This window comes from Hyla sarda, chromosome 2, assembly GCF_029499605.1.
Source record: "Hyla sarda isolate aHylSar1 chromosome 2, aHylSar1.hap1, whole genome shotgun sequence".
Lineage (NCBI taxonomy): Eukaryota > Metazoa > Chordata > Amphibia > Anura > Hylidae > Hyla > Hyla sarda.
The window spans coordinates 222,004,901-222,027,343 of record NC_079190.1 but is presented as its reverse complement, the minus strand read 5'-3'; the positions used below and the strand labels follow the sequence as shown (position 1 = coordinate 222,027,343).

The 22,443-nt window shown below is 41.3% G+C and overlaps 1 protein-coding gene across 2 annotated transcripts in view; it reads right to left on the bottom strand.

Annotated features, from left to right (window-relative positions):
- Positions 1-22,443, bottom strand: part of LOC130355786 (uncharacterized) — a 477,167-nt gene that overhangs the window by 309,189 nt on the left and 145,535 nt on the right. For both annotated transcript variants that reach the window (XM_056556452.1, XM_056556451.1), the window contains 7 exons: positions 17,999-18,202; positions 14,470-14,660; positions 13,830-13,987; positions 10,775-10,874; positions 10,043-10,091; positions 3,120-3,184; positions 2,563-2,725 (listed from right to left, as the gene is read on the bottom strand). In XM_056556452.1, coding sequence (XP_056412427.1) covers positions 2,563-2,725; positions 3,120-3,184; positions 10,043-10,091; positions 10,775-10,874; positions 13,830-13,987; positions 14,470-14,660; positions 17,999-18,202 — 930 coding nt within the window. The remainder of the gene's footprint in view (positions 1-2,562; positions 2,726-3,119; positions 3,185-10,042; positions 10,092-10,774; positions 10,875-13,829; positions 13,988-14,469; positions 14,661-17,998; positions 18,203-22,443) is intronic.

The window sequence follows — 22,443 nt, the reverse complement described above, 5'->3', positions numbered from 1 at the left end:
AATAAACATATCCCCTTTCCGAACGATAGGGGATAAGTTTTAGATCGCGGGGGGTCCAAGCGCTGGGGCCCTCCGCGATTTCCTGTCTAGAGCCCCAGCTTTCCAATACAGCGGTGCATCATGATCCCAATCGGAAGCAGATATGGCTTAAGTTTTTTAACATGAGCGCTCACGTGACCAGTGATTTGCTGGCACTTATGAATATTCAAATCTAGCCGGCAGGATCGCCTCAGAGCGCAAGTGAGTGCAGGAAGAAGGGGGACCTTTGGGGGATCGGGGTTCCGGACTGCAGGTAGGCATAGCAGACCGTGACCCTGCATCGCTCTCCTATTCACCAACACTATAACCTGGTAACCGGTTTCCTTTAAAGGGCTACTCCGGTAGAAAACAATTTTTTTCATATCAACTGACTCCAGAAAGTTAAAAACAGATTTTTAAATTACTTCTACTAAAAAATCTTATTTCTTCCAGTACTTATCAGCTGCTGTATTCTAACGAGGAAGTTGAGTTGTTCTTTTCTGTCTGACCACAGTGCTCTGTGTCAGGAACTATCTAGAGCAGCAGCAAATCCCCATAGCAAACCTCTCCTGCTCCAAACAGTTCCTGACATGGACAGAGCACTGTGGTCAGACAGAAAAGAACTTCAAAACTTCCTCTGGAGCATACAGCAGCTGATAAGTACTGGAAGGAAAGATTTTTTAATTTACAAATCTCTTTAACTTTTCAACACCAGTTGATTTAAAAAAAAATAAAAAATTTCCACCAGAGTACCCCTTTAAATCCCTATAGGCCATATATGTACCTTCAGTCGCTGTCCTTAAAGGGTTACTCCGCTCCAAAGCTGCCGGAACATTGAGTTCCGAACGCTGTGTGTGGGCTTCTGAGTTCACGCCCGCCACCTCGTGACGTCATGGCCTGCCCCCCCAATGAAAGTCTATGGGAAGGGGGTGCAACGGCCATCACGGCCCCTCCCATAGATTTACATTGAGGGGGAGGGACATGACGTCACATGACGGGGTGTGACGTCAAGAGGGGGCGGGCGTGAACACGGAAGCCCGCACACAGCGTTCGGAACTCAATGTTCCGGATGCTGGGTAGCGGACTAACCCTTTAAGTCTAGTTCTAGCCATGCTGTGAGGAATCATTTCTGTACTGTCTAAGTCACCAAGAGGAGAGGATTTGTAAGAAAGGTGAAGTTGTACAAGGATCATTCTGTGTATTGATAATCTGTATCTTCAGGCACCATTTTTAGTACACGTTCTAGAGCACATTAAAATTTCCTATTTCAAAGGAAAGGGACGAAATCTATATTCTTCTGACTCCTATGCTGTGTGTTAGGAATCACGGCAGATGTACAGCAAGAGGTAGTGGATCCTCTGGGCCTGTGTGGATAGAGACTTGAGCCGTGTCAGGGAGTGGGGTCTAATGTGCCACCGGTCTTCACCAGAGCCCGCCGCAAAGCGGGATGGTCTTGTTGCGGCGGGTGACACCCAGGTCGCTACCCCAGACACGACTCGTCTACACAAGAAGCTGGGGGGTGAGGTGGCACAGACAGAGACTGGCAGGACGTGGCAGCAGGACGTGGCGGGCAGGACGTGGCTGGCAGGGCAGAAGGACAAGGCAGGAACACAGGAACAGGACAGGTCGGAACTAGGGACAGGTACACAGACTCAGGAACAGGACTTGACTAAGGAACAGGACTTGACTCAGGCATAGGAATCACAGACAAAGACAGACAACCAAGATCCGGCACAGGGAGCAGGAAGGAGTAGATACATATGGACCAGAGGACAGGTGCAGACACTTAAACTAATTGGGTACTGGCCCTTAAAGAAAGTGAGCTCCGGCGCGCGCACGCCCTAAGGGCCAGAGGCACATACGCTGGAGCTGCGGGAACCCATGGAACAGAGACACAGGACCGTAAGTGACAGTGGGCTGAGATTCGCATGCGGGTGGTGGACGGTGCGCAACAGGCAACGAGGGGTCCCGATGGATCCCATTATAGTCAATGGGGTCCGTTGGGCACTGTTTTTTAGCGGGAGTAGCAGGAGAAAAAGACGGTGCTTGCAGTAATTTTTCTCCTGCTATTCTTCCCTGATTGTCTGATGCGCGATGCACTGCCATGTGACAAGGCCATTGTGAAAGGAGCTTTAGTAATAAACCAAAAAATATAACCAGAATAGATTATGGTTCAAGATGGTTCAACAATCAGCTCACTGCTCTGGTGGGAAGGTCGAACATTTTGATGCATTTTCCCACATCTCAAGCTGTTCTGTACTGTTTGTCTCTGACTTGGAGTATACTTTTTATGTTTTAATGTATTAAATAAAAATTGGAAGTTTTATCCCAACTTTGAGACTGCTTGCACTAGTTTTTCTTCACAAAATAGATGTTTTATCTATTAGCACTTATTTTATTCTGTATAAAAAATGTATATAACGCAGTAACTGAAAATTCTTGATGTAAACATGTAATATAAGGTGACTTTTACAGAATATAAGTTAGGCAAGATGATGACTTGATGTTGTAAAACTATATGACAAGAAGAATAAAATTAATTACCTAAATATGTCTCAGTAAGTTGGAGAAAGAGCAACTGACTGTCTTCTGCATGGGTTTTCATCCACATTTTGAAAGGTAATTTCCAATCCATGTCATCACTTGTCATCGCCAGGACACCCACACAGCACAAAATTGAAGGACTTACATTAGCTAATGTTTCAAGCTAAAAATGAAGTGTAAAAGGTATCTTTAGTAATACAATTGATCTTGTGGAGTATTGGTTGTGCATTTTTTATGTGACCACAGTGCCACCCTCTGGTCAGTCTCCAAATTAAAAGAGTTCAAATCACAGAATTTTATTTTGAATCAACTAAAATAAGTACTAAATACAAATGTATAAAACAAAACTCAAGTCATATCTTATTTTATTTATTTTTTTGTTGAAATGGCTAAAACTCAAAAAAGTATGGTTGAATTGAAGCTGTTAACACTCCTCCAGAAAGCAGATCAAATTCTAAAATTGTAAGGTTCTATATTAAATGCACACATCAACAGCATACGGTCAGCTATATTTATAATTTTGGAAAAAAACTTGAAGATACATAATGTTTGCTTACCTCCCAGAAAGCGAGAAGTGAGTTGGAGATCCGTATCCGCTCATTATTTGCTGAGATAAAAAATTCTGACAAAACAAAGCAAACGTTTGATAAACTGTCTCAAACATATCACCTTTAACCCCAGGCAGGGCTGGCCCCATGTTGCATAAAGCATTGTGCAATAGTGCAGTACCTTCTGCTGATTCCCCCTTATCAAAATGGTATTGTGTCATATACTGCAAAATTACCCATATTTTATTGTACCTAATTGTAAGTAGTATAGTACGGTGCCCAAATAATAAAGGCAAATTTTGCTAATATAACCTTCCATATAGTTGCTTGTATAAAAATGTTAACTACATAACACACCTTAAAGTAAAACTAATATATTGTATTGTTGATGTATCACACATTGCACTATAGAGTCAATGCAGATTTTTGAATAGGGGATAAGTTTTCTTACATGATACTTCTTTAATGTCGCTTTAAAAAGTAGTGCAAATGGCTGCGGTAAGCGCTTCTTTAATTGATCGTGGCAGGCTGGTCCTGTAGTTGCTGATTTAAGCAGAAGGAAGTGGTAGTTATCAGGGAATCACTAGCACTAGTGGCTACTGCTAACTCTGACGATTTACCTATAATTGCGGGCTGCACATGGACAAGCCGCTGTTTAAAGTGGCAATTCCAGGACCAGCCTTCCATGATCGCTAGCGCTGCATGTAAGAGTGGCCTTAGGGTAGGGTCACACTGAGTGCATCCACAGACTATTTCACACTGCGGATGTGCCGAAAGCAGTCACAAGAGTGATCTGCCAACTGTGGTCGGGTAGCTCTGTGTGTCCGTTCGTATTGGCAGAAATACACTGCGCATGTGCTCTGTGTTACCCTACCCTTATACTTTTTCTTCCTTTATGATTCACACCTGGTTTTGACTTTCAAAATCTGCAACAAAACAAACTGAACAAAATCTTCACACATATAAACACCCCTACCATAGCTGAATAGTTATGTACTCAACTAATTTAGGTTTAATGGTTGTAATGAGTGTAAGTCTGTGCGTAAAGATTTGCTCTTGATTTGACATTAAACAGTCTAAACCTAATTAAATCCACTGCGATAAAAAGTTGTTTAAAAGTCCAAGTAAGGTAGGGGGACGCTGTTTAAACAGTGTGTATACACACGCACATATTCACACAGTAAAGCAGGTAGTAAGATGTAATTATCTTCTAATCTGCTCCTCTTGCTGACCAGAGTATAATTAGGACGTGTTGTAGGAGAAGATAATTAATTGCTATAATTACACCCAGGTTTGCTGTACAGACATGCAGGATGTTTTATACATATTCATTACCATAAACTATTTTGGTGCGTAAACAACACATAAGATTACTGCTGAAAGACTCCAAGAGTTCACCGCTGAACATGATATGCTAATTACCTTCTGCCAAAAAAAATTGAGAATTCTTACTTCACATTTTAAATCAGTATGAATCCATTAGATGATCAGCGGCATTATTTTAGTTAGCTGTCACTTCCCAGTGTGATGAATCATCAAATGTCAATAATAAAAAGATATATAATCTGTGACCGACACAGCAATGACAAATAGTTTTTCTATACAAATATGCCATTGCAAAAGATTGTGTATGGCCTGGTCTGAAACAGAATTTTACTTTTAGAGCTTATTGTTATGATTCGACAGGCTGGAGGTGGATTCTCTGTGTCAGAGAGGGATTGGCGTGGACCGTACCGGTGGACCGGTTCTAAGTTGCTACTGGTATTCACCAGAGTCCGCCGCAAAGCGGGATGGTCTTGCTGCAGCGGTAGCAACCAGGTCATATCCACCGGTAACGGCTCAACCTCTCTGACTGCTGAGACAGACACGGTACAAAAGGACAAGGCAAGAGCAAGGTCGGATGTAGCAGAAGGTCAGGGCAGGCAGCAAGGGTCGTAGTCAGGGGCAACAGCAGAAGGTCTGGAACACAGGCTTTGGATATACACTAAACGCTTTCTCTGGCACAAGGCAACAAGATCCGGCAAAGCAGTGAAGGGGAAGTGAGGTTATATGAGCAGGGAGCAGGTGGAGGCTAATTAGACTGATTGGGCCAGGCACCAATCATTGGTGCACTGGCCCTTTAAATCTTAGAGAGCTGGCGCGCGCGCCCTAGAGAGCGGAGCCGCGCGCGCCAGAACGTGACAGCCGGGGACCGGGACGGGTAAGTGGCTTGGGATGCGATTCACGAGCGGGCGCGTCCCGTTATGCGAATCGCATCCCCGTCGTCAGTATCAGTGCAGCGCTCCCGGTCAGCGGGTCTGACCCGGGCGCTGCAGAGAGGAGAATGCCGCGAGCGCTCCGGGGAGGAGCAGGGACCCGGAGCGCTCGGCGTAACAGTACCCCCCCCTTAGGTCTCCCCCCTCTTTTTGTCTCCTTGTCCTTCCAAATGAGACGAGAACATAGGGGGCGACTCTTGAGTTTCCTTCCGGAAAAAAGAGAAGTCCTGGCAATACAGAAGAAGTGGGAATGGGGAGGGGGGGCAGAGGGTGAAGCTTGTCACGGGGCAGAGTGTTACCTGGAAGGGGGCTATGAGGAGCAGATGTGAGGCATCGTTTGTGACAAGCAGGACCCCAATTCTTGATCTCCCCAGTGGTCCAGTCAAGGATAGGAGAATGGCGTTGGAGCCATGGCAGACCAAGGAGGACTTCAGAGGTGCAAAATTCAATTTTTTCGTGATGCAGTCCAATGCTCATAAGCAGGGGTTCTGTGCGGTAACGCACAGTGCAGTCCAATTTTGCTCCGTTGACGGAAGAAATGTAGAGCGGCTTGACGAGACGGGTCACTGGGATGCAGAACCTATTAACCAAAGAGGCCAGAATAAAATTTCCAGCAGAACCAGAGTCCAAGAAGGCCACAGCTGAGAAGGAGGAGTTGGCAGAAGGAGCAATCCGCAAAGGCACAGTAAGACGTGGAGAAGCAGAATTCACACCAAGGGACGTCACTCCCATTTGAACAGGGTGTGTGCGTGCGTTTCCCAGATGTGGAGGACGAATAGGGCAATCCACCAAGAAATGTTCGGTACTAGCGAAGTACAGACATAAATTGTTATCTCTGCGGCGAGTCCTCTCTTCATGGGTCAGGAGAGACCGATCCACTTGCATAGCCTCCTCGGCGGGAGGCACAGGGGTAGATTGCAAAGGATACTGGGAGAGAGGTGCCCAGAGATCAAGGTCCTTTTCCTGGCGGAGCTCCTGGTGTCTTTCAGAAAAACGCTTGTCAATGCGGGTGGCCAAAAGGATAAGTTCTGACAGGTTAGCTGGAATTTCTCGTGCGGCCAGTACATCTTTGATGTTGCTAGATAGGCCTTTTTTAAAGGTCGCGCAGAGGGCCTCGTTTTCCAAGATAATTCAGAGGCGAGGGTACAAAATTGGATGGCGTATTCGCCTACAGAAGAATTTCCCTGAACCAGGTTCAGCAAGGCAGTTTCGGCAGAAGAAGCTCGGGCTGGTTCCTCGAAGACACTACGGACTTCAGCGAAGAAGGACTGGACTGAGGCTGTGGCAGGATCATTGCGGTCCCAGAGTGGTGTGGCCCAAGACAAGGCCTTTCCAGACAGAAGACTAAGTGCGAAAGCCACCTTAGACCGTTCTGTAGGAAATTGGTCCGACAACATCTCCATATGTATTGAGACAGGAAACCACGGCAGAGTCTAGAGTCCCCATCAAAATTGTCCGGCAGGGACAAGCGGAGGCTAGGAGCGGCCACTCGCTGCGGAGGAGGTGCAGGAGCTGGTGGAGGAGATGGTTGCTGCTGTAGCAGTGGCAGAAGTTGCTGTAACATGGCGGTCAACTGCGACAGCTGCTGTCCTTTTTGGGCAATTTGCTGAGATTGCTGGGCGACCACCGTGGGTAGGTCAGCGAGACTTGGCAGCGGCACCTCAGCGGGATCCATGGCGGGATCTACTGTTATGATTCGGCAGGCTGGAGGTGGATCCTCTGTGTCAGAGAGGGATTGGCGTGGACCGTACCGGTGGACCGGTTCTAAGTTGCTACTGGTATTCACCAGAGCCTGCCGCAAAGCAGGGATGGTCTTGCTGCGGTGGTAGCAACCAGGTCGTATCCACCGGTAACGGCTCAACCTCTCTGACTGCTGAGACAGACGCGGTACAAAAGGACAAGGCAAGAGCAAGGTCGGACGTAGCAGAAGGTCAGGGCAGGCAGCAAGGGTCGTAGTCAGGGGCAACAGCAGAAGGTCTGGAACACAGGCTTTGGACATACACTAAACGCTTTCTCTGGCACAAGGTAACAAGATCCGGCAAAGCAGTGAAGGGGAAGCGAGGTTATATGAGCAGGGAGCAGGTGAAGGCTAATTAGACTGATTGGGCCAGGCACCAATCATTGATGCACTGGCCCTTTAAATCTTAGAGAGCTGGCGCGCGCGCGCCCTAGAGAGCGGAGCCGCGCGCGCCAGAACATGACAGCTGGGGACCGGGACGGGTAAGTGGCTTGGGATGCGATTCGCGAGCGGGCACGTTCAGCTATGCGAATCGCATCTCCGTTGTCAGTGTCAGTGCAGCGCTCCCGGTCAGCGGGTCTGACCGGGCGCTGCAGAGAGGAGAACGCCGCGAGCACTCCGAGGAGGAGCAGGGACCCGGAGCGCTCAGTGTAACACATATTTCCACTGCATCCCCATTGTATTTCATTTAAATAAAACATTTTTTAAAAGCATCATGCGGTATACATTTTTTGAGAATGTCTCTGTATGGACTAGCACAAAAGATCGCCATTCCATACAATTAAAAAAAGGGTTGACTGACATATACTAGCGAAAGGACACTATCAGGTGAAGAGGACCCATGGAGCTTTGAGCTGTATAGTCACAAAAACCCAGGGCACAAGATTCCCTTAATAGAAATTAATAATAGTCGAAACTCGAGTCCCTTGGTGGTGCACGTGGAATAAATGGCAATAGTAGAAAGAACAATCCCTACACTCACTGTAATCTTCTGCCAAATGAAATGTGTTTATTGAAAAACACGGTGCAAACACAATATGACGCGTTTCGGCCAAAGCCTTTTGCGTCATATTTGCGTCAGTTTGACAAAGGCTTTGGCCGAAATGCGTCATATTGTGTTTGCACCGTGTTTTTCAATAAACACATTTCACTTGGCAGAAGATTACAGTGAGTGCCGGGATTGTTCTTTCTACAAGATTCCCTTAATAACCATTTCCTATCTAACTTTTATTATCTTAGACTAAACTATTATAATGTGAATTGGTGATAACAAACAAACTTAAAACAAGACTGTCCCTACACACTCAACTATTATTATGAGCAATGGATAGCCATCCATTATGTACTGTATGATATACGGGGTCTGTAGTACTTCTATATACTTTAGTGTTAGGGACAGCATTTAATAACACTGAAATTTGCCTCCTCTACATGTTTTGGCACCTCGGCACCATCATCAGGAAGAAAATGTAATGACAATGCTGAGGCGCCGAAACATGTAGAGGAGGCAGAATTTAGTGTTTTTAAACACTGTTCCTAACACTAAAATACATAGGAGTAATGCAGACTCCGTATATCATACAGTACATATTGGATGGCTATCCATGGTTCATAATAATAGTTGACTGTGTAGGGACAGTCTTGTTAAAAATTTGTTATTACTAATTCACATTATAATATTTTAGTCTGAGATAATAAGTTATATTTTAGGAAGGGATTATTAAGGGAATCTTGTGCTCCAGGCCTTGTGCCCTGGGTTTTTGTGTTTATTTAGTATTTGGGATTCCTGTCTTTTCTCTAAGGGAAATAGTGTTGTATTGAGCTGTATAATCAGCATTTAAAGTTACTTATGCTCTAAATGCGTTGATATTCGTTTTGATATGTTGAAGTACTTATGTACTACAACATATTTAAAATACTTCAGTAATTCTTTGGGGTGGTTAAAATATTGTATTTTGCTTTTGAAATCCGGCCACTAGGGGTCTTCTTCCTAGTGGCCAGCTGCAGCCTGCTGTGACATCACAGCTGAATTAGGACAGATCCGGGGCTGCGCTCATTGTCTCCCTGGCCTCGCACGCCGGCCCGCCTCCTGGCATATACGCGCGGCATTGAATCTTAGTGCTGCGCTGCTGCTGCCTCAGGACGCATGTGTCCTGTACTTGGGTATGTCTGATCTGAGGTCTTATAGGAAGTTGTTTCGGGGAGGGGGGGGGGAGCAGGTTGCACGCAGTTTGCGCAGCGGCCGTGGCCATAACAAAGGTAGATTGTTTTCAACACAGGGTGCCTCCAGGTGTTTCACCACTACAGCTCCCAGCATGTCCTGACCAATAGATGTCAGGTCAAGCTGGGAGTTGTAGTGGTGAAACAGCTGGAGGTACACTGTTTAGGAAAACAATCATGGCCTGTACAGATAAGCTGAGGGTGTATAGATGAGCTAAGGGCGGAAGTCGGCCCCCAGCAGGCATCAGTGACATCGCACCTGCTGGGGAAGTCTGCCTGGTGAGTGAGCACACTACCAGGTAGACAAACAGCCATTTCTAAGATAGTAAAAAAAAAAAAATATGTAAAGACAGGGAAGGGGTTAGGGATAGATGGGCATTAGGCAGGGACAGAAAAAAAACAAAAAGGATGGTGGGAGCTACTATTTAAGGGATTGTCCACTTTCTATTGTTGTTCTTTAATGTGTATAAAAAAGTCATACAGTTTTTTATTATACTTTATTAAAATTTCCATTCATATTCCTTTCTTTTTCTCATTGCAGTAATCCCTTTTTAGTAAACAAAAAAGGTACAGCCCACAGGTTATCCCATTGTAGTGCATGCCATGGATGGTCTGGTCATACATATAGTTACTGAACACTGTAAGGACAGCATGGAAATAGAAAAAAAATACAACATGGAGTTAAACGGTGTGTATATGTTAAATTTCGAAAGACTTACCTTCTCCACAGAATAAACTTTGCATAATTTCTATTTCAGGGCCATTAACCTGTATGCAAATAACATAACTGGTTATGTAGAATGATCTTAAGTGTTCTTAGATTTCATTTCTTAGATAATTTTATAATGTCGATAGTAGAAATAGTACACACACTACTATAAAGGTGTGGGATGATCCACGTCTTCTTTAATTTATTATTTTCAAAGAGGTTATCCAGGATTACAAACCAATGGCTGTTTTATTCTAAATACCTGTGTATGTTGTGCTTTGGCTGGTACTGCACTCATCCTAACTGAAGTGAAAGGGGCTGAGACACAATACCACACAGAACTCTGTTGGTTTCTAGAATACAGCTATACATTGCTACTCCTAAACCTCGATTTTTTCTATTTATCCATATAATGTGCATTTCCAAATAAATAACATTTTACTTTCTGTATAGTTACTTGGGCACAGAATGTAGTTTTGTTTTTTTCTGCTTAAAGGTACAGTACTACCATGTCTTTTATAAACATATCAATGTATACTTCTGTAATATAGTATCTGACAGAGTAATGTAGAGCCTAAAAAAAAACTAAATAATTAGCTGTGAAAATGGCATTGATATTATGCAGGTATTTCCCTGTGAACATGATATATCAGTGTAACACCTCATTCAGGTACACACTTTATTATCACATATTAGTAGTAATACAACATCAGCAAGGTGACATTTTAGGTGTTATCCTCACCTCTCCATCCAAGTGCAGAATGTTCATTTGCTTACTACTATTTACTGTACAAGGCTTACAGTATTTTCTTAGCAACTGCGGTAATAGCCCATCATCCCACCTGAACAATAAAGAATGCCATTTGTTAGGTTTATCATTATTTTTAAGGCAGCAAGTGTGGATTTTCAGCATTTTGGAGTAGTTTTTTTAGGGAAAATGTCATATAGTAATAACCTCAACTACTTAATTCCAGCATTTAAGAAGCTACTTTTATCCACCATTACGAGCTTGGCAGAAGAAATACGGCAGCATATTATTAGCAAGAAGGTGCACATTATTAGGATAGAATGGTACATAGGCTAAACTACATTTTTATATAGAGCTGCCTTAAAATGCAAAATGGTATATTATTCAGCACTATATCTGAAAACACAAAATTCTGTACCATAAATAAAAATTATGCTTGTGTAAATGAAGCCTGTCATTTTACTGCTTCTAATATATGCACCTTCTCTGTATTTTTACAAGCACATTTCTAAGTTTAAGTTAAGCAAAGGTAATCTCACATTTTATACATCCATAAAGACTGACAAACTGTATAAATCCCACTATACTCATAACCAAGGTTCTCTAAGGCTGTCAAGTATGCTTACTCAACAGTAGGCTTAGCACTATGGACAGCGACACTCAATTACAAGTCCTCACCTACAATGCCAGTTATTAAAAAAATTTTCACGTTGCTATAGATGTGATCCCATATAAACATATAAGAGAGAAAGAAGGAAACTGCCTAATAGGGCAAGGCGTTTCTCACTTCCATAGGTACTGTAAGCGTTGGGGTAGCGGGTTGGTCATCTCCTGGGTAGACGGGCACACTTTCAGCAGGCGCAAAAGTCCACACAACCAGGAAGTATATTCAATTGACTTCAGCCAGTTTTTATTGCCGGTTTGTGGTATAAAGGATAAACCAAAAATAAATCCTATGCCTGTCTGGCTCTAACTAAACAGTATGTGCTCCTATCTAACCTGGTGCCGGCCTAGTATAGGGCACTACAACATAACAGTACATACCACAGGCAATGCTCCCTTCTAGCAGATTTCCTGTTCCCAGGTTGAGAGAGAGTGTTTCTGTACTCCTTATATCAGGCAAGCACACCTTGGACTAATCAGACAGCCCAAGACCCGGACTGTCCGGGTGGAGTGGGGGCCCACCCTCTCTTCCCCACTCCAGCAACACAGGCCCTGTAAACGGGTTTTTACTCAAACCCTAAAGCTAAAGATCCTAGATCTCTAGTGATTCTAACTTCCTGGTTGCTTTTACCTGACAGACACAAGAAATCTTGGGCAGATATACACACCCTCTATGACTTGTCACAGTACATACAAAGATTCTGGACGGAATCATCTCACCTAGTGGTGATATGTACACTGTGTTGGGGGCTCCTGCCAGACTCATCCTGCCCATTCATGCATTCCCAGACCGATGGTTGGAATATCCACAAAACAGAAGGGAAATGTAGACTGGTGCTTCTCCACCAGTCATCCAAACTTTGGAGGAAATTAGTCAAATATGTTTTATTCTTTAAAATAATGAAACTGACTTGATTACTTTTCTCCATGTTTGGATTACTAGTGGAGCAGCACCAGCCTAAATCTCCAATTTTTCTCCTATTCTGTGGAATTTACTTAGATAAATGAACAATATTATGACTTGTGCCACCAAACAACACAATACTTTTTCTATATTGTGACAAATCAAAAGTCAGCCACTTCCCACTGCCAGTTGAGCTGAAACCAGCATCTTAAAGGAAAACTGTCACTTGTTTTCTCCCGCACTATCCACAGGTAATGGTGGATAGTGCGGGAGACGCTGATTAAAATGAGCCCTACCTTGTCCGAATCTGCGCCGCCGTTCTCCCGTAATTGTAATTTTATTATCTGTTGAAATCTTCCTGTAACTGGCACGGGCGGGGCATCTGCAGGCTAACTGGCACTGACGTCAGCGCCGCATATGAATATTCATCCCCCCTCCCTCCAGTTAGAAGCGGCGAAGAGAGGGAGAGCTGGAGGGAGGGGGGATGAATATTCATAAGCGGCGCTGATGTCAGTGCCGGTTAAGCGCCGAAGCCCCGCACGTGCCAGTTACAGGAAGATTTCAACAGATAATAAAACTACAATTGCGGGAGAACGGCGGCGCAGATCCGGACAAGGTAGGGCTCATTTTAATCACCGTCGACAAGTGACCGTTTTCCTTTAAGTGCCTGTCATAAAAAAGATAAATTATAAATACATTCTATTTGAAAAGTAAGTCTACTACAATATGTAGTAGTACTATGAAAACTGTAAAATGTTTCAGCTAATTTGGTTAGCTGGGCAGCCCCCCGCCCATGCTTATGTCACAAGAATCCCAGAATAGCACACTCATCTGTTGTGCAGCTAGATTTTATTTTAACCTGTTTTAAAATGATTATTCAGATACAAAGATTTATTAGCTTCTTCTGAAAAGAGTTTGACACGTTAAATTTTTTTTACACAGGCAGGGTATTTTGGGATTTAAAGGGAATCTGTGATCAGTGCCACCCACGCTAACCCGTTGGTACAAGCTTGAAGTGCAGGTGACACTGATAAAAATAATACTTACTATGGACAATCCGTGGCCTTGTTCACCAGTTATCCTCTTTATTTGGGGCGACAGGCTTGGCGGACTGGCAGCACTCCAGGAGCATGCTGCCTGCTCCTGCTTTCTCACTCTGCCCGGCTGCGAGCAGGCTTGGAGAAGTAGGAGCCATGACGTCAGTGTGCTTCTGGAGCTCGGCGCGGGCACCAAGCCCGCCGCTCATATAAGAAGGATAACAGGCAAACAGGGCCACTGATCAGTCCGTGACAAATATCTTTTTCATCAGTGTCACCCACACTTCAAGCCTGTAACAACAGGTTAGCGCGGGTGACACTATTGGTAGATTCCCTTTAAAATACATCAAGGGAACAATTAATTGTAATTAAAGATTTACCCTTTTTACTCTAATTCATATACAACAGTAGAATAAAGCTTATGTACTCAATTATAGATACTTACCCAGTGCTTTTATTTCTGGACCCCAATAAGTGGCCAGACTGAAGAGCTTTGGTGTAAACAGTATCAGTCTTAACAATTGTTCCTTCCATGGAGAGCATTTCTATGAACATCTTGATACATGTAGTCTTCCCACAGCCAGCGGGCCCTGTCACTGCCATCTTGGCAAAACGTAAAACATAACTGTTAGCTGTGTTTTCTTTAGTGTCTATTTCATTTATCTGTTATACTGTATAACCTAGGTGATACCAATAACACGTCCCCCGCAATGGGCATTAATGCCTCTGTAGTGTGATAATAAGCCGACAATGTAACTGAAAAACAAATTAATTAAATGGCTTGGCTTGAGACTGTACAATGTGCATTGGCATCAAATTTAAGATTAAAAGGTGTCACATATTAAAGGTTACCCAAGGGGAGATGTAACTCTGGAAAATCTGGAGTTTTTGTTACTGTCGCTCCAGCATGCCACTGTTTATAAGGCTTTCCTAGCTTAGGGATGGCTGTAACATGTCTACTGATAATGTCCATGGCATGCCAGGCATCTGTACTTCATGGATATGTAGCCTGCAGCAAGCACAATCATTTCAATAACTTTGATGATGCATTCAAATTAGTCATTATGAGCTACATCTGTACTTACTGTTTGGTATTTTGGTGCCAACTGAACCAGATGGGAAACCTTGGATACAAATGTGTTACTGGGAAAAATATGACATTTTTCTGCAGCTTTTATTATGGCACTCGGGACGCTGGTTTCTTCCGTACATTCAGATGAGGGAACCTGCTGTCCAGGACCATATTTCCTAGCAATGACTGCAGGGATCAGACCATCTGGAGCCAAAGACATAACAGATTTAGTAGTAGAAAATAGTTTATACTGCTGTACACTAAAAAAACTAATTTACAGAAAAGAGCCCCTGCTTTTTTTTTATATGTGCATCTACTGTAAGTATATTAATTGTTACAGTTATGAAAAGCCATATGGTGTTAAAATATAGAACAGCTTTTAACACATTTGTGAACACAAGCCTAAATGCATAACTAAAGTTTTTAAACAACAAAAAATACATATTTGGGAAATGAAGAATAAGTCGCATTATGGTTTATTAAATGCTGCTACATGAAACACATGTACCTTCTAAAGTGCTGATCTCGGGGGAAGGCCACTTTTCTATTTTATGTGTTTTTTTTAGTTGTTGGTTTTTATAGAAAAATAATTTTCAGTTTGGTGAAAAATGTATTCTTATTTATTGTAACCAACTAAAGTATACTTAGAGAAGGGCCCTTTTACATGACTATATTTTGTATTTGTAATTTGCAGAAAAAATGTGGAAATTTATGTATGGAAAGTTATGGAGTTTTTATGTTAAACATATGGGAATTTATAACATATTTCTATTTTCAATGACAATATCTGCATAAAAAAAAATCCTGAAATCTCAGTTTTGCATTGACCACTGAGCCTCCCAATAGACTGGCAACTTCTGTTCTGTAGACATCATTTCTCACCAGTCATTAATTTATCATTTAACCCCTTAAGGACCAAGGACGTACCGGTACGTCCTTGGTCCTGCTCCCGTGATATAACGCGGGGTTACACGGTAACCCCGCATCATATCACGGCGGTCCCGGCGTCATAGTGAAGCCGGGACCTGCCGCTAATAGCGCGCAGCGCCGATGGCGGCGCCGCTCGCTCAGAGCTGAGCCACGCGGCTAAAAGTGAAAGTAAAAACTTCCGGTTAGTTCAGTGGGCTGTTCGGGATAGCCGCGTTGCTGTCCGATCGCCGAATGACTGCTCAGTGCAGTGCAAGATCCAGGCATGAGCAGTCAAGCGGCAGAATCATCGATCACTGGTTTCCTATGAGAAACCAGTGATCAATGATAAAGATCAGTGTGTGCAGTGTTATAGGTCCCTATGGGAGCTATAACACTGCAAAAAAAAAAAAGTGAAAAAAAAAGTGAATAAAGATCATTTAACCCCTCCCCTATTAAAAGTTTGAATCACCCCCCTTTTCCCATAAAAAAAACACAGTGTAAATAAAAATAAACATATATGGTATCACCGCGTGCGGAAATGTCCGAATTATAAAAATATATCGTTAATTAAACCGCTCGGTCAATGGCGTACGTGCAAAAAAATTCCAAAGTCCAAAATAGTGCATTTTTGTTAACTTTTTATATCATTTATAAAGGAATAAAAAGTGATCAATAAGTCCTATCAATGCAAAAATGGTACCGTTAAAAAAACTTCAGATCACGGCGCAAAAAATGAGCCCTCATACTGCCCCATACACGAAAAAATAAAAAAGTTATAGGGGTCAGAAGATGACAATTTTAAACGTATAAATTTTCCTGCATGTAGTTATGATTTTTTCCAGAAGTACGACAAAAATCAAACCTATATAAGTAGGGTATCATTTTAATTGTATGGACCTACAGAATAAAGCTAAGGTGTCATTTTTACCGAAAAATTTACTACGTAGAAACGGAAGCCCCCAAAAGTTACAAAACAGCGGTTTTTTTTTCAATTTTGTCGCACAATGATTTTTCTTCCGTTTCATCGTAGATTTTTGGGCAAAATGACTGATGTCGTTACAAAGTAGAATTGGTGGCACAAAAAATAAGCAATCATATGGATTTTTAGGTGCAAAATTGAATGAGTTATGATTTTTTAAAGGCAAGGAGCAATTAACGAAAATGCAAAAACGGAAAAACCCCCGGTCCTTAAGGGGTTAAGGAACAATTATGAGAAAGGTGACACCTAACTCAGGATCCACCATTCACAATAGGTTATAGTCACAGCACACCTGCACTCCCTGCATGCACAGTAACCACTGCACATGTCACAAAGTATGTCTAAAACACTACCGTAAAGAAATCAATTAGTCATTACAAGTTTCCCTTTGGTTTACTAAGCTGTCATAAAGCACATCACATAAGACAGCTGCCCCCAATACCACGCACGGAAATTAAAATAAAACAATTCCATAACATATTAAAAAAAACATATGTCTCAGCATCTGATTTTAATTGCTATAAAGAAATATAGATATTATGCTTCAATCGGAGACAGACTGGTTGTTAGGCAGTGTACTCTGAGCAACAAAACTGCCGTACCAGCGTAAATCTGTATGTGCGTTGACATGACAGGAGGAGAAAAACTACTTGTGCAGCCACATAAATCAGTAAGGAAATGAAGTAGAATAGGTAGGCCAACTCACTGCAGGTAAGTCCCATCCACCGCACAGCAGGTTTATGGCAGCACCAAAAGTCCGGAATAGATAAAAGAAAAGCCAGCGTGGATGATGTGAAAAGCAGAGTCCCGTTTATTAAATAAAAGTCCGGAGACACAAGGTGAACATAGAGTAACATGTTTCAGGCGATCCTGTCCTTAGTCATGACTAAGGGCGGGATCGACTGAAACATGTTACCATGTTACTCTATGTTGCCCTTGTGTCTCTGGACTTTTATTTAATAAACGGGACTCTGCTTTTCGTTCATCCACGCTGGCATTTCTTTTATCCAGTAAGGAAATCCCTACTTACTTTACACTTGCTTTATTAGAAATATTCTGTATGTATAACAAGTGTAAATATATATAATTTGCCATTTTAATTAGTTTTCATGTTCAATATAGTATTTAATGTTCCCATGTAAATGGAATTGAGAGGAAAATTTGATTTGCTACACAGCCGCAATGTGATCATGGGATTTAAGAACTCATGAATCTGACTTGTATAACTCTGGCTTATATATATATATATATATATATATATATATATATATATATATATTATGTTTAAAAAGAACAAAAAAAAAATCAGCCAGAGAATTAATCCTCTGTTGTAAACAGGTAAATAAAAGACAAATACAGGGTTTAGCTGTAACAATAAACGATTCATGAAAAACATTGATTATCTCAAGACAATGGCAGCTGTCAAGCAATGAGATTTATTAGGCAGAAAGTAAACCATCAGTTCTCAAAGTTGCAGAAGAAAAAAAGCAGCAAGTGTAAGGTTCTATCAAAATTTATTTTAAAAACATTGATATGAATGTGTTTAAATTTCTGAAATTAATTCTATCTAGAAGCATGCTGAAATTGTTCTGACTACATATGTTTATTTAAAAAGAAATAAATATGTAAAAAAAAAAATCTTTGACCAACTTACCTGCTTCATTATTAAACATAACAGCATTACATGAACGATTCAGGATGTTCAGAGTGTTTGGCCACTCTGCACTAATAAATGACCTTAAGGCACTAGCTCCATTACTTGATAATTGTGTTATCCAGCAATTCTGTATTGCAATGACCATTGCTCTATCCTCAAGGGTCTGCTTCCAGTTTTCTTGCATACTTTCCATCTTTTTTCCTTAAATAAAACCAGAATGTTACTATGACAAAGCACATAAAGCTGTGTGAGAGGGATGGCAGTATGGGAAGTGTCAAATTCTATATAAAAGGGACAGGATGTGATACCTAGGATTTCTTAGTGACAGTGGCAAGTCAACAAGATAATGGAGTTTTTCTGTTGTCACCCAGTGCATGTATGAAGTCGGCACTGTCTAGACTAAGACAGGTGGAAACACACACATAGAAGCCCATAAAATGGCTTTGGCTTAAAACTTCATGATTTTATACAACACCTTTAGATAGCTCTGGGCCCCAAAGGATGGACCCACATCTATTGAACATTTATGGCATATCCTGTGGTTATGACAAAAATGTCCAGTAAATAAATATAAATATGTAGCTAGGGGACAAAGAAAGCCTAACAAGCCAGGATGGATGCCAAACATTGTCTGCTTATAGTCTTTAATAAAACCTTAATATTCTTTACAGTTCCCAAAAGTATGGTCAATAAATAGTCTCTCAACCTGCAATTCTAAAAGCAGGCATACAAAGTAATGAGTGATCTAAAATACAGTATTTGCACCAACTTTCCTGTAAGTGACATAAATAAAATAGTGAAACTATTAGCTAACTCTCTATGGAGAACTGATTAACTGGATACTTATCTGAAGAGGTTTATCTAACTATAGCGCTATCATTAATCCTTCCTCTCATTTCAGCTCAAGCCAAGTCGGGTAGGACTGAACACATAGGAAACTCGATGAAAGGACACAGAATATTTTTCTCTAACAGAAAGATTTCTCAATCAATGACATTTCCTAACCATGAAAACTGTATTGTAAATGCATACGCTCTTGGGGAACTAAACATTGTGCAGAACAGTTACGATGAATGATTCTGCCAATAACATGGTTTAGGCTTGAAAAAGCACCTTGTACAATATCTGATCCATCTGGTGGGCCAGTATTCGATAATAGCTGATTAAGTTGCCCTTCTTGTTGTGTGCTGATGTGATTTACCTAATGTCCTCAGTGTCTAAACATCTGAATTCTAATTCCAGGCACATATTTTTCCAGCTAATTTCTGGATCACAAAGAAATTGGTCAGATTTCAAAATGTCAGTGTCTGGTTAGCAATTCAAATGAAAGCAGCAGTAATTATGGCTTTTCATATTCTGGCATGCTACACTGCATCAAAATTGACACAAATTCTGGGTTTCCTAATACCAGAGTAGAAAATTAGTGTCCACAATGATATGGAAATATACTGCTCAGAGATTAATAACTGCTCTTCCAGAAAGAAAGATGGTCCTTTCAGTAGGTCTATTAAAGTTTGTGAAAGAATACGGAAAATAGCTGTGATGCCATGTCTCCTGGAGGCAGCCAGCTCTGCATTATTACTCACAAGCTGTAATCACTTCTGTCAGTTGTATTTTGATGTATAGGGAGAGAAATACATAAGTTGTGCACTAGTCCAATAGGCTGTCTGCTTGAGAAAAGTATCCTGTATTGAAGACTTGAGTGTTGGTTGTTTATACATTTCCTTACAGAAATTGATGCCATACATTTAGCAGCCTAAACCTTCAAGGGAATATTGATCCGTGGCGCCAAAAAAAAAAAAAACAGTAGCATTTTAAAATAAATGGCACATAGTACAAAAAAGGCAGAACTTGGATGACTTAAAGAGGTATTCCCAGATCTGTTTTTATTTGTCTATTCTACACTATATTTGACTATTCTACACTATATTATATTCATACTATAGTGTATGTACCTGTGTTTGATGGCTGGTCTCACAATTCTTATGTGATCTCTGCCCCAGATGTTCATTTTTAGCAAAATACAAAATGAGTGTTGTTTCTGGCCTTTCCTAGGTTGCAAGTAATTGTAGTTTTAGGCACAGCACGCAGGTGTGGGAGGGAGAAAAGTCCCCTACCACCTAGAAACTAAGGATCCTGGGGATTTTAGTCTGAGGGAGGCCACAGAAACAGGAAGTAACCAGTTCACACAAACAAGCCAGCAGCGTGATGGAGGACACAGGACACAGCTATTTACCACCAACACAAGCACATATTCTTGGTAAGCATGTCCATTACTGGCTGACAAATGATAGTAAAGTCAACTTATGTTGTGGAATCTGTAGCCCTAGATAGGTATGTGCACTACTTTACCTTACTATGAATCTTACTTGTATGTCATAGCTGTGATACTGTGTAACAATGTATTATTGGAACAAATCATGTTACAATACATATTCAAGTGTACAACTTAACATATCCTAAGGATTGACATATCCATTGGGGAGTTTTTATCCATTGAGGCCTGAGTGTTCAGACCCCAACCAATCATTAGAATGAGCCAGGAGAAGCTGTGTGCTTCTCTCCCTGCTCTGCGCCTAAGGTAGTGAGATGGTACCAAAGACCTGCATTATGAGACCATCATGGTCAAGGGACACAGAGCCAGGAGAGAACAACCATTTTCTTGTTTTAGCTAAAACCAGGTGTAGGATCAAGAAAGAGAAAAACTATAATGGAAAACTTTGCATTTTTTCTGTTTTAGATCCATACCTGGTGTTGGCTAAAAATACTTACCAAAATACTTTTGGGGAAATTATCAAGTTTCTGCACTTATGGTTTGATGTAGCATAGCCTCAGATATTTGTAGATATTTGGTTTGTACAAAAATGTGTGTCTTCTTGTCATTTTATGCAAGCTGCACAACATTTAACTAAGTATATACTACAGTGATCCCTATACTTACAATGGCCTCAGGTTACAATATTTTCAACATAACATGTTTTGTTTAGTATTGAAACCATACTCAACAAAAAATCATACAGACAGTCCAGAGTTGGAAAAATGTGTCAATAGCTCGAAGAACTGACCAATCAGAATGGCCATTTAGGGAAGCACCTCCCTACAGTACAAAAAAGTACTACATGTTCTGCACTACTCTTCAGCTGTGCCAGGGTTAGCTGCTGAATACCAGGCTCCATTTTACTTTTTTGAGGCACTGTGTGTACTGTACAGGACATAGATAGCTTCCAGCAGCTCTTTCTTACTTTTATATGTAAGTACTTGCTTTATTTGTATTAGTTACCTACTTCATTCAATCTTTTTAATCCTCACTTTTTCCTACTTTTAGATGACATTTTGGGGCTTTTAAACCAATTGCTGGGTTTCCATAGAGTTATGCTCTCAACATACAATGGTTTCAACATACACTGGTCATTCTGGAACCAATTGATATTGTAGCTTGAGGGACTCTTGTACAATATACACTAGGGAGTTAGGGTATATTGTAGCTGAAATTTGTGAGCATAGATTTCAAAGTGTGCTATATGGCAATGAAGCTGCAGTGCCTGGTTCTACAATTATGTGATTTAAAGGGGTACTCCGGTGGAGAACTTCTTTTTTTAAATGAACTGGTGCCAGAAAGTTAAACAGATTTGTAAATTACTTCTATTAAAAAATCTTAATTCTTTCAATTCTTTTTAGCAGCTGTATGCTACAGAGGAAAATCTTTATTTTTTTGAATTTCTTTTTTGTGTTATTCACAGTGCTCTCTGCTGACACCTGATGCCAGTATCAGGAACTGTCCAGAGCAGGAGAAAATCCCCATAGCAAACCTATGTTACTCTGGACAGTTCCTGACACGGACAGAGGTGTCAGCAGAGAGTACTGTGGACAAGACAAAAAAGAAATTCAAAAAGTAAATAATTTCCTCTGTAGCATACAGCTGCTAAAATGTACTAAAAGAATTAAGATTTTTTAAAAGAAGTAATTTACAAATCTGTTTAACTTACTGGCACCAGTTCATTTAAGAAAAAAAGTTTTCCACCAGAGTACCCCTTTAATTAATGATTGGCATTTGAGACATCAGTTTCCCCCTCTGTGGGACCATAGCCTAAAAATTAAATGCGCCTTTGCATGACACTTACCTTACATTAATGTAGATAAAACTGTTATCAATACAACTTGAAACAATTTAAATGTATGATATAATAAAGGTACAGTGCTCTTTTATGCTACTGATCATGATGATCCCAAAGCACATTCCACACCAATACTATTCAGCTTACGAAACAAATTTTCAGAAGAATGTTGTGATTATTAGATATTAGATGAATCTTTATCTACTCTGGGTGATATGTGGAGAGATATATCTAATTGCAGACCCTGATTTATGACTATTTAGCTTTCTTCTTGCTTAGACAACAGACACCAATACATCACTATAAACAAGAAATTGTGTTTAGCTA